General features: G+C 42.2%; 2 protein-coding genes across 3 annotated transcripts in view; both read right to left on the bottom strand.

Moving 5' to 3' along the window:
* The window catches only part of LOC311297553 (E3 ubiquitin/ISG15 ligase TRIM25-like), a 22106-nt gene extending 8800 nt beyond the window's left edge, over positions 1-13306 (bottom strand). Inside the window, exon 1 of the mRNA XM_084419894.1 lies at positions 13192-13306. The gene's annotated coding sequence lies outside the window, so the exon portion shown is untranslated. The remainder of the gene's footprint in view (positions 1-13191) is intronic.
* LOC311297555 (E3 ubiquitin/ISG15 ligase TRIM25-like) overlaps positions 1-13324 on the bottom strand; it is a 16837-nt gene extending 3513 nt beyond the window's left edge. For both annotated transcript variants that reach the window (XR_014628830.1, XM_084419897.1), the window contains exons 1-4: positions 13192-13324; positions 9261-9858; positions 9005-9100; positions 8502-8735 (exon numbers count right to left, since the gene is read on the bottom strand). Coding sequence is in view for 1 of the 2 variants with exons in the window: in XM_084419897.1 (XP_084276023.1) it covers positions 8502-8735; positions 9005-9100; positions 9261-9821 (891 nt within the window). In the remaining variant the exon portion in view is untranslated. The remainder of the gene's footprint in view (positions 1-8501; positions 8736-9004; positions 9101-9260; positions 9859-13191) is intronic.
* Positions 13325-13436: the final 112 nt, after the last annotated feature.

Genomic DNA, 13436 nt, shown 5'->3' with positions numbered 1-13436 from the left:
TACAACCAGCAGAGGTAAAGACAGTGCAGATGAAGGTGAGTGGATCTTGAATAGTCCCGAAGTGGTCGACAGGAATGACTCAGTATGTTTCTCTTTTCCAGATGGAGTACAGACGGAGATTACCGGAACCAGGGATGACACAGGTGAACACAGGAGAACACTGAAGACGAAGACCCACGAGGAAGACTGGAAGACTGGGAGACGAGACCATGGAACAGGTAAGTAGTAGTGGAGTCCTGGAGGTAAGCATAAGTTTTAGTGTCTTGATGCAAACGATACCGGACAGTGAGTGATGGTGAGAGCGGGGTTTAAATGCAGTGAGTGACTGATGAGCTGATGACGTGCAGGTGTGTGTGATTAGTATTCTGGAGAGGAAGTGCGCCGTGATTGAGTGAGGGTGGAGTCTGGCGTGATTGTAACATTACCCCCCCCTCCACGGCCCGCTCCTGAGGGCCGAGGACCCCGACGTCGTGGCGGTCGGCCTCTTCCCCGGGGTGCGGGTCTTTCCGGATGAGTGGCATGGAATTGCTCGAGCAGGTTGGGATCAAGTATATCATTTCTGGGTACCCATGAACGTTCCTCGGGACCGTAGCCCTCCCAGTCCACGAGGTATTCTAGAAGACCACCACGACGCCGGGAGTCCAAGATGTCCTGAACCTGGTAGGTAGCTCCGTCTTCTAGGATGAGTGGAGGGGGAGGCTCCTCCGCTACGCCAGACTCTGAGGGAACAGAAACAGAGGGATAGTGAGGTTTCAACAGGGAGACATGGAAGGTAGGATGAATTCTGTATTGGGGTGGTAACTGTAGCTGATAAGTGACAGGGTTGATCTGCTTCGTGATGGTAAAGGGGCCAATGAACCTGGGACTCAGCTTCCGGCAAGGCAGACGTAACCTGATGTCCCTGGTGGACAGCCAAACCTTCTGACCTGGTTGATACGAAGGAGTGTTAGAGCGGTAAAGGTCGGCTGTCATTCTGCGTCTGCGCAATGCGCGTTGCAGGTGGTGGTGCGCTGAGTCCCAGACCCTCTCACTCTCTCGGAACCAGTAATCTACTGCAGGAACATCAGATGGCTCTCCCGTCCAGGGAAACAATGGAGGTTGGTAGCCGAGCACGCACTGGAATGGAGTGAGTCCAGTGGTAGGTTGGCGTAACGAGTTCTGTGCGTACTCGGCCCATCCCAGGAACTGGTTCCAAGAGTCCTGGTGGCCATGACAGAAGGTACGGAGGAAACGTCCGATCTCTTGAATCTTCCGTTCTGTCTGCCCGTTCGACTGCGGATGGTAACCAGAGGAGAGGCTAACGGTCACACCTAGGAGTGAGAAGAACGCTTTCCATACCCTGGAGATGAACTGCGGTCCTCTGTCGGATACGATGTCTTCTGGAATTCCATAGACTCGGAAGATGTGATTAAACATCAGTTCGGCAGTTTGTATGGCAGTGGGGAGTCCTCTCAGGAGAAGTAGACGACATGACTTGGAGAATCTATCAATGATTACTAGGATGCAGGTACAGTTATCAGAAGCAGGTAAGTCTGTTATGAAATCAACTCCTAGGTGTGACCAGGGTCTGTTGGGAACGGGCAGAGGCAGTAGTTTGCCAGATGGTAGATGGCGAGGACTCTTCGAGACGGCGCACTCCTTACAACCTCTCACGTACCTTCTGACGTCCGCTGTCATGTTTGGCCACCAGAAGCGTTCTTTTAGCAGCGAGAGGGTCTCATTGACCCCTGGGTGGCCAGTGCCCAGTGACGTGTGGGAAGTATGGATGAGGGGAATGCGCCGAGTTCGGGAGATGTAGGTCAATCCTGGTGGGCAACCCGGCGGAGCGTTGGTGGAGACATTGGAGGAGGGCAAGGTTTCCTCAGACCAAGTGATGGGACTTACAAACAGACTTTCGGGCAGGATGGTCTCAGACTCTTCCGTAGTTTCCTCCGGACTATGAAGACGGGATAAGGCGTCAGCCTTGACATTCTTGGAACCAGGGACGTAGGAGATAGTAAAGTTAAATCGAGTGAAGAACAATGCCCATCTTGCCTGTCGTGGATTAAGCCTCCTGGCATCTCTGAGATACTGTAGATTCTTGTGATCCGTTAACACCACGAACGGATGTTGTGCGCCCTCCAACCAATGTCTCCACTCCTCAAGAGCCAGCTTGACGGCTAACAGCTCCCTGTTGCCGATGTCGTAATTGACTTCCGCCGGGTTGAGTTTGCGGGAGAAGAAGGCGCATGGATGAAGTCTACTTGGAGTCCCCTGCTGCTGCGATAAAATCGCTCCCACTCCTGTGGTTGAAGCGTCGACTTCCACGACGAAGGGCTTCTCTGGATCTGGATGAATCAAAAGAGGAGCAGAAGAGAAGGCTTTCTTGAGGGTCTCAAAGGCGTGGGTGGCAGTAGGTGTCCAGGACAGAGACTTGGGCTTGTTGCGTAGGAGGTGAGTAAGAGGACTGGAGATGGTACTGTAGTTCTGGATGAAACGGCGGTAGAAATTGGAGAATCCGAGGAATCGTTGAAGTTCTCTAATGGTAGTGGGTATTGGCCAGCCGCGAATGGCATCCACCTTCCCCTCGTCCATCCGGATGCCACTGCTATCGATGTTGTATCCAAGGAACTGCACTGAGGGTTGATGGAAGGAACACTTCTCGGCTTTCAGGAACAGCTGGAAATCCCTCAGGCGTTTCAGGACCTCCGCAACGTGGTGGCGATGTTCTGCCATGCTCCGGGAGTAAATCAGGATGTCATCAATATAGACCAGAACTGACTTGTGGAGGAACTCCCGGAGCACTTCATGGATGAAATCCTGGAATACGGAGGGGGCGTTGGCCAATCCATAAGGCATGACGAGATACTCATAGTGTCCAGTAGGGGTCACAAAGGCGGTCTTCCATTCGTCCCCCTCACGTATCCGAATGAGGTTGTAAGCGCTGCGGAGGTCCAACTTGGAGAAAACAGTGGCACCTCGGAGATGTTCCAGTGCAGCTGGGACGAGAGGAAGGGGGTAGCGGAACTTGACAGTGATACGGTTGAGTGCACGGTAATCAATACAGGGCCGCAAGCCTCCGTCCTTCTTTGCCACAAAAAAGAAACTGGACGCAGCAGGGGACGTAGACGGACGGATGTAACCCTGTTCCAGTGCTTCCTTGATGTATTCCTCCATGGCCTTCTCCTCCGGCAGTGACAGCGGGTAAATCTTACCTTTGGGCACTGGCTCACCCTGAAGCAGATCGATGGCACAGTCCCATGGCCGATGAGGAGGTAGCTTGGAGGCTCGCTGGGGACAGAAGACATCACTGAAGTGGGCATAACATGGGGGTATATCCACGGAGCGTTTCTCCACTGGGCTTTCGATGGAAGTGGAGCAAAGTGGTAGTCTTTTGGAACGTTGAATCGGAAGTGCAGGAAAACAACTCGGGAAACAGCATTGGCCCCACTTCAGGATCTCTCCTGTCCTCCAGGAGATGATAGGGTTGTGCAGCTCTAACCACGGGCGCCCCAGAATCACATCAGCGGTGGATTCCTCCAGAACCAGTAAATGAAGATGTTCCACATGTAAAGCTCCTACTTGAAGTTGTACAGGTCCAGCACTTAGACTCACCCGTCTCCGACTGAGTGGTTTACCAGTTATCGAGTTGATCTGGTAGATGGATTTCGTGTCTGTGAACTTGAGCTTGAGTTGACGGCAGAGGGCGCCGGAGATGAAATTGCCTGCAGAGCCTGAGTCGAGTAAAGCGCGGACTGGAAGGACAAAATCAGCAGTAATAAGTTCAACTAGAGTTGTGAGAGGAGTCATTTTCTCGATGGATGGAACTATTGCACTCACCAAGGGACGAGGAGGACGGATTGGACACTTGGTGATGTAATGTTCAGCGGAGCCACAATATAGACATAGATGAAGTGTCATGCGTCTATGACGTTCAATACGGGATAGCCGGGCATTGTCCACCTGCATAGGCTCGTTGACTGGTTCTGGAGGGCTGATGGATTCAGGACGGCGGAGGAAATAGGGAGCGAATGACTGGTCTGGGTGCTCTTCGAGACACGACTGCATACGAGTGGCGAAGCGTGTGGAGAGTTGGATGAAACGTTCGAGCCCGATGGAATCCTCGTATGCAGCGAGATGCAACCGCACTCGAGGATTTAACCCTTGACGATAAGTGGTGATCAGAGCTTGTTCGTTCCATCCACTTGCAGCAGCTAAAGTACGGAATTGTAAAGCATAATCACTCACAGACATAGTATTCTGCTTCAACTGATACAGTTGTTCACTAACCGATGAATCACAGGTGGGTGTTCCGAACACTTCTTTGAAGTGAGTGAAGAAACTGGAAATAGTCTGTACAATGTCACTTTTCTGTGACCAGAGAGATTCAGCCCAACGGAGCGCCTTACCATGCATTTGTGAAATTACAAATGCCACCTTGGAGCTGTCGGTCGGATATAAATGCGGTTGCATCTCCCAGACCAGTGAACATTGCAAGATGAATCCGTTGCAATCCTCCGCCGATCCTGTGAAGGGCGCTGGTCGGGCCATGGGACTGGCGATAACCGGTGGTGAAGAAGTGCTCGTGTTCGCGGAAGTGGCAGCATGCGATGGTGTGGGTAGAATCGGGGGAAGTGCCTGACGAAGATCATCTGCGATGTTTTCAAACGGATCTGTAGTGCTCATGCTGGCGTGTGCTGTTGTAGGTCCGGTATTCTGTTACAACACAGGGGGAACAGACACACGGATGAGGTAAGATGAGTGTTTATTTACAACCAGCAGAGGTAAAGACAGTGCAGATGAAGGTGAGTGGATCTTGAATAGTCCCGAAGTGGTCGACAGGAATGACTCAGTATGTTTCTCTTTTCCAGATGGAGTACAGACGGAGATTACCGGAACCAGGGATGACACAGGTGAACACAGGAGAACACTGAAGACGAAGACCCACGAGGAAGACTGGAAGACTGGGAGACGAGACCATGGAACAGGTAAGTAGTAGTGGAGTCCTGGAGGTAAGCATAAGTTTTAGTGTCTTGATGCAAACGATACCGGACAGTGAGTGATGGTGAGAGCGGGGTTTAAATGCAGTGAGTGACTGATGAGCTGATGACGTGCAGGTGTGTGTGATTAGTATTCTGGAGAGGAAGTGCGCCGTGATTGAGTGAGGGTGGAGTCTGGCGTGATTGTAACAGTCTTATGATCCTTCAGAAATCATTCTAATATGATGATTTATGATCAATGTTGGAAACAGTTGTGCTGCTTAATATTTTTTTATAACCTGAGATACTTTTTTCAGGATTATTTGATGAATAAAAAGTTAAAAAGAACTGTATTTATTTAGAATAGAAATCTTTTGTAACAATATACACTACCGTTCAAAAGTTTGGGAACAATAACTATTTTTTTTTTAAGAATTTAGTACTTTAATTCAACAAGAATGCGTTAAATTGATAAAAGGTGATGGTAACGATTTATATTGTTAGAAATGTTTTTATTTTGAATAAATGCTGTTTTTATGAATAAATGCTGTTAACGTTTTACTCAATGAATCCTGAAAAAAGTATTCCAAAAAAATATATTAAACAGCACAACTGTTTCCATCATTGATAATAACTGAGTATCAAATCATCATATTAGAATGATTTCTGAAGGATCATAAGACACCAAAGACTGGAGTACTTGCTGATGAAAATTCAGCTTTGCATCACAAAAATAAATTACATTTTAAAGTATATTAAAAAAGAGAACCATTATTTTAAATTGTAATAATATTTCATAATATTACTGTTTTTTTTTTTTTTTTTTTAACTGCAGGCTTGATGAGCATAAGAGACTTCTTGCAAAAGCATTAAAAATAGTAATGTTTCCAAACTTTTGACTGGTAATGTATATATATATATTAGTGTTTTATTTTTATTTTTTTATTTTTATTTTTTTTATATGTAACAGCATCCCTCTCTGGAATGAGATGGACTTTGGCCGTAGATGGAGGAGCTGAACACGCAGCAACATTGAAAGCACGAGTCCTGACTGTTCTGGTAGTGGTGATCTAGTAGTGTATCTTGTCTCTGATCTATTACCCACAGTAGATGGCGTTAATGCTCTTTTTAAGAATGCGAACCGCCAAATAAGCACAAAGAAGAAGAAGAAGAAGAATCATGGGAGTTGTCGTCTTCACCATAGATATATATATAAACCATAGACAGTAAAAGAAATGGACACAGCGACCCCATTGGAACTCAATTGAGACAAGTGAAGCCCATTTTTAGCGATTTCTTAGCACTTCCTTTCCTGACGCGCAGACTCAAACCGAGCAAAGCTTTACACGGACCACGTGAGCAACCCGTCTGTCTTCTAGTAGCTGTGCCAAGAAAAATCTGAATCATTCCCTTCCGAATCTTGCAGAGACGGAGAGTGTGAGTAGGAGGTGTCCATGAGCTTGGAGCAGGAGCAACTTTTGCTAGGTATTCTGATTAATTATATTGTAATTTTGCCTCCATATCCCCCCGATTGCCCGCGAGCTTCTCCTCCCGTCCATACGGTAATCTCTCTACTGTGCGACAGAGAGTCGCGTGGTTATGACGCAATCGTTAGCCTACTTTTACAAAAACTGCTTCTACGGGGCCATAACATAAGCTACAAGGTAATGGAGCATTTTATACATTGTCGTGTTTCTTTAGAAATAAATAATGGACAAATGGAGTCTTTAAACGCCTCAGATGTCGATGATTCGCTGTCAAAGTGACGCCAAAATGAATGGGAGTCAATGGGATGCTAACTGCAGGTGAAGTTCTGCTACAAGATGGCGGCACGCGGCCGACTTCAACTTCCGGTCGACTTACTTCCCCCTTGATATAAACACTAGATACCTCGTACGCGCTGTTGGCCAATGGAGGTCGACGTCCGCACACGGCGGCCATCTTGCGACAGGGTGCTCGCTCACTCGTTTAATGGTGCATGTACTTTAAAATAACCATAACTTGCTCAATTTTCTACCGATTTTCAAACGGTTTGGTTTGTTATAAACGTCAGAGATGTAGTTACGACACTGCATACATAAACTGCATACATATGAAAAATTATAACATGCATGTTCAAGCATTCGGAATTATAGCCATGTTAATAACGTTTGTAAGAAACCAAACCGTTTGTAAATCCGTCGAGATTTCATCGAGATATGAGGATTTGTGTACGTGCTGATCATTCACCTTAATGCACAGAGCACTGCCGTAAGATGGCCGAACGGTGATGCCGGAAGTGACTGCGCCATAAGACATCTAGCGTTTATATATGATATCTATGGTCTTCACCTCCACAGCCGGGAATCTGATGGGAGTCATGACTCAGGCAGAAATCATGTTCATTGAGGTTCGAATGTATTAAAGTTTTATTAACGTTACTATGGTATGAAGCAGAGCTTCAGGACATTTTACCTTGCTGTTTTTATTTTGCTTATATGACGCAGTCGGCTGCTTCAGCTCCTTTCTTTTTGTTGTTTGTTTATTTTACGATTAAAGTTATGTTTAACATCCGCCTCCTTCCTTGAACTTGAACTTTGTTGCAGTTACATTTGATCACTTAAATTCACATTATTTTATTTGATTCTAATGAAACAGTCGAAAGTATTGAATTACTACTCAAACACAACTACTGCGCTGTTTTAGTTGGTCAAAACAATCATACTAAAATACATTTGAGTGTCTTGAAAGTTTTGTTAATGTTACTCTGTGCATTCGCTCGGTGGATGGTATGAGACACTTGTTGTTCATAGCAGTGACCTAGATTGATGCTAGAATATTATATTAATAAAAGCTGGATGACTTGTGTTGCTAAATGGCATGTAATTAGACTAATTTAAAAATATATTACAGTGGAGAAAATGCTCTATTACTGCTTCTACAAATAAAGCTCTTTCTGATTTTGCTATGTTAGCCATTTGACAAAATAGCATTGTCTCCTCGCTTTAAGTCGAGTAAAAAAATCCTCGATTGCAATTTACCCGTGTCGAGTAACCGGCAAAATACCGGAAGTGGTGCTTTCACAGACTGAACCGCATTATTAGCCTACACACCGTTTTCTAAGGCTACGCGATATATTTAAAACCATTTACAATCCTAATATAGCATAGTGCTATTGTGAAATCACAAAGGCTGCGATTCAGTTAAATAAATATAAGCACTGTTTTTTTAGTGTAACAAAAACTAACACCAGGCCGTTGGCGCCCTCTGCAGGCATTGTTAGAGTAATGTACATAAGTTAGGTTTATATTAGTTTATATCATTTATTTTACATGGTGTATTTTAACAGTGTTGTTCAATAAAAAACATATGATTACTTACTTTGATACTTTATTTGAACCAATTATTATTGCTTGTTATTATAGGCCTATATTTGTATTTTAAGTCATTTTAAAGGCTGTTGTTAACTTGGATCTATTTTATCATCCGATTACTTGATTAATTGATGGAATAATCTGTAGAATACTCAGTTACTAAAATAATCAATAGTTACAGCCCTATTACCTTCAGACACTGGACCTGATCATCAGTAATCAGAAGTTTGTCAATCTCTGCTTGTCTTTTTCTGAGTTCTGTCAGCTCTTGATCCAGATGTTTGTGAAGTTCCTCTGCTCGATCTATCTCAGTCTTCTCCTGAGCTCTGATCTGCTCTTTAATCTCAGAGCGTTTCTTCTCAAGAGAGCAGATGAGCTCAGTGAAGACCTTCTCAATGTCCTCCATGGTCTCTAGAGCTGAACTCTGATGGAGACACAAAGATCTGATCATGGAGATCATAGTTCTGACTAAAAACAATGCAATAAATGAGTAGCTGTCACGCTCATAAAATGGACAGAAGTCTCAATAAGACTGTGATTTGTATGTCACGATTCTTATACAGTAGCAGTTTTTTAACCCATTTTTTTAACTCAAAATCCATCGGTCATCATGTACCTTAATTGAATTTTTAAAATCTACTTTTTGGCTAGTCAAACAAACTTTAAAACTAAAGAACACATAAAGAAACATACTTTAAGAAGCTTCACAGCTTCACTGAGTTCCTGCTGACCTCTCTCTCGCTCCTGGATCAGCTTCTGACACGACACCTTTATCTCCTTTAACTCTTTCTGAAGATGTTCACATAAATAATAAAACAATACGCAAAAATAGACACATTTCCAGTTCAGTAAAGGGGTGTAACGTGTTAAATCAAAATTACATAAATGTATGCAATATAACAATAATATTAAAACAGTTTATGCATGTTTTTATTATTGTTGATATTACCTTTTTACTAGTCCATTCTGAATCCACAGACACCACACTGTGGTTTTTATGACCGTCAACCATACACAAGTAACAAATACACTGACGATCATCCTGACAGTAAATCTCCAGAAGTTTCCCATGACTGAGACAGATGCTCTCCTGAATGTTTCTGGAAGCTTCGACTAGTTTGTGCTTCATAAACGCAGGAGATTGATAGTGAAGCTGCAGGTGAGTTTGACAGAAGGAGGCCAAGCACTGCAGACAGGACTTTACAGCTCTGTTCTTCTCTGTAGTGCAAACATCACACTCCACAGCAGCCGTTTGTAGGGACGTCTTCTGCAGCGTCTCCATCATCTCAGCTATCAGAGTGTTCTTCTTCAGTAGAGGTCTCTGACTGAAGCTCTCTCTGCATTGGGGACAGCGGTACGGCGGCCCCTGCTCCTTCTGGCCCCAGCGGTCAGTAATACAGCTCATACAGTAACTGTGTCCACAGGGAATCGTCACCGGCTCCTTCAGAGGATCCAAACAGACTGGACAGCTGAACTGATCCACATACGGACTCGCTGCAGATTCAGACATTTCTTTGCAGACAGTCTGTCCTCAAATAGAAATGGCTCTGCCAGAAGTAAATCATTAAAGAAAGTACATAAATCCACATAAAAATCATTAATGAAAGAGCATGTGTAAAAATCTAATTTTTTTTTACAGTTTTGTGAATTACAGTTTTTTTTATTCGCTTTGGTAATAATAATAATAATAATAATAATTCATTACATTTATATAGCGCTTTTCTCAGCACTCAAAGCGCTTTACATAGAAGGGGGGATCTCCTCAACCACCACCAATGTGCAGCATCCACCTGGATGATGCGACGGCAGCCATATTGCGCCAGAACGCCCACCACACACCAGCTTACTGGTGGAGAGGAGACAGTGATGAAGCCAATCAGTATAGGGATGATTAGGAGGCCATGATGGACAGAGGCCACTGGGCAAATTTGGCCAGGATGCCGGGGTTACACCCCTACTCTTTCGAAAGACATCCTGGGATTTTTAATGACCACAGAGAGTCAGGGCCTCGGTTTAACGTCTCATCCGAAGGACGGAATTTTCACAAGTAAGGTGTACATTTTCAAAACTCTTAGTACAAAAATCCACACTGATCACACTTGTAACACAGCTAGTCATTCTTTCAAAACCTGATATAATGCTTTCAGTCAGTTGCACATGTTTTCAGTCCACATAATCATTGTTTCAAACACAAGATTATTGTAATATGTAATGAGAACATTTGGTTTAATCACAGAAACACAACAGTATGATCTTCTTTCAATTTAGTACTTTTAACAATCAGTTCATTCAACAGCAAACAATGCAAGATACATGTTTCAAATCACCGTTGTTGCTGAATTAATTACAGTAATACATGCTATCCCAGATTAGAAAATACACGTGCATAACCTAACTGATGTAATTGAATCCATAATGTTTGTAATAGTATCTATCCAGTGTGTTATCAAAAGCTGTGATGAAGCACAGCCATGAGGTTTTGTGCTAGAACAGTTTGCTGGCAATGAATACAGTAAATGATTTTGACTATTTGCCTGAATATACTGTAGTGGACCTTTACAGATGAAGGTTGAGTTACAGTAATGTAACTACCATGTCTCTACCATGTTTACAGTATCACATGGCATACATACTGTAATGTAAAATGCTGTATTTGATGCCGCCCGTCTCCCTTCTACTGATGCATCTCTGATCAATCTGATGTTTTACAGTCATTGACTGTTTCCTTTCCCTTATACTCTATTCTGCTTTACAGTATTTGCACAAATGGCAATTTTCTCTGTATCTTTCTCTCTCTCTCTCTCTCTCTCTCACACACACACATGCATGTTCACACACTTTGAACATCATGGTGGTTACAGTATTATCTATAAATCACTTATTTAAAAATAATTCATTACATTTGGTTTTCCATATCGGAAATTGCAAACAAGTTCTATAGAAACTGTATAGAATCAATATCTATAGAAATCTATAGGTGCACCAAATGATTCATTGATTAACCATTAAGATCAGTTGGATTAAATAATAGACAAATGTATTAAACTGAACAAGAAGAGATGCAAATAAAAAGTTTGATAGTAAGAGCTTTATGAAAGGCAGTTACTGTGAATGAAACATTTATGCAGACGAAACACTTATTTTGTGTTGTGAAAAGGATACTTTGTGATTTTGTGTATTGTGCTAACACAATTGAAAACATAATGAAATGTTTGAAAAAAGTGCACTTTTGATGATCTGTTGTGATATTAGCACTAAGAGTTTGGAAAATGTACACCTAACTTGTGAAAATAGTACCAAAGCTAATAAAAAAAACTGTAATATGGAAGCAATATTAACTAAGCAGTAAGTAATATCTAATTTAGTACAAAGGTAGTTCCTTGGTAGGTATTTGATTATTACTAAAGAAATATATCCTCATTTAGAACTACTTGTGAACTAAGAAAGAATAACCAATTAATTACTAATCACAAAAGTAACATGTCTAAAAAGTGAACAATTGTGGGTTTTTTTTTTTTTTTACTTTTAACATGGTCGTAACATTTCAGAAGCTTGTGCCTCAAATGGGTTCTTTGTGGAAACAAGTAACTTTGTGGTTTATGAATATTATATCCCCCCAAATACATTAGCTACAGGTTGAGATTGCCTACTACTCTTGCCAAAGGATGGACGTATGTTCTCTGTTTATTTCAAACTTAAACATAGAATAATACTAATAATGATAATTTGTTCAAAAACGTTAATTCCTCACTAATTACTCAAGCGTTACCTTGTCATCCCGCAGGAACTACTAGTGATGTGGCCCATTATTTTAAAGTGAAAAACACTTTATATCACTAGTAGTTAACGCTTGTGTTACCTTAACGCAAGGTAAAGCTTGTGTAATTAGTGAGGAGTTAACATGTTTTTCACTTTAAAATAATGGGCCACATCACTAGTAGTTCCTGCGGGATGACAAGGTAATGCTTGAGTAATTAGTGAGGAGTTAACGTTTTTCACAAGTAATACAAGTTATTTAATTTTATATTTGACACATACTGTACATGCATACATTTCTGTGAGGCACTAGTAATATTCTAACAAACACTGTAATCTGGAAGATGTGGTTTTGCGCCTATCGCAACAAATGCAGCCAATTTCTTCATTAAGGATGTAAATTGTTTTTGACGAGAAAACATCAATGTTTATATTCATATCCTAAAGAGAAGTCCTCCTCAGGCGGCTACTGTAACATAAAAGTAGGTCTTTGGAGTCTGAGACATATTGAACTGACACTCAATAGAGCTCATAATAGTGAACTAATCCAATCATGAGTTTCAGCATCACTTCCTAATTATTTACAATTTTAAACAAATTATCATTATTAGTATTATTCTATGTTTAAGTTTGAAATAAACAGAGAAAATACGTCCATCCTTTGGCAAGAGTAGTAGTCACAATCTCAACCTGTAGCTAATGTATTTGGGGGGGATATAATATTCATAAACTGGTTTCCACAAAGAACCCATTTGAGGCACAAGCTTATGAAATGTTACGACCATGTTAAAAGTAAAAAAAAAAAAAAAACACAATTGTTCACTTTTTAGACATGTTACTTTTGTGATTAGTAATTAATTGGTTATTCGTTCTTAGTTCACAAGTAGTTCTCAATGAGGATATATTTCTTTAGTAATAATCAAATACCTACCAAGGAACTACCTTTGTACTAAATTAGATATTACTTACTGCTTAGTTAATATTGCTTCCATATTAGTTAATAGTATTAAGTTCGGTGTTAATGCAGTACTACCTATTACTTCCTGCATAGCTACTTGTTAACTACGGACCATTATTCTAAAGTGTTACCAAACAATTAGTTAACGACTCTATGACGTTCTTACCTGATTTGTCAGAATAACAAGTAAAATATTCCCTCCTTTACAGCTCTAACCAAACTGGAAGAGTGAGGATCCTGAAGCAGAGGCTCGTGTAGCAGGGAAATAGGTTTCGTTTCTCTCGAATCCACAAACTTCCTGGTTTTCAGCATTCAGATGTGTGTGTGCATGAGAGAGAGAGAGAGAGAGAGAGAGAGAGAGAGAGAGAGAGAGAGAGAGAGAGAGAGAGAGAGAGAGAGAGAGAGAGAGAG

The sequence above is a fragment of the Rutilus rutilus genome (genome assembly GCF_951802725.1).
Source record: "Rutilus rutilus genome assembly, chromosome: 9".
NCBI lineage: Eukaryota > Metazoa > Chordata > Actinopteri > Cypriniformes > Leuciscidae > Rutilus > Rutilus rutilus.
This window is presented reverse-complemented; position numbering and strand designations above follow the sequence as displayed.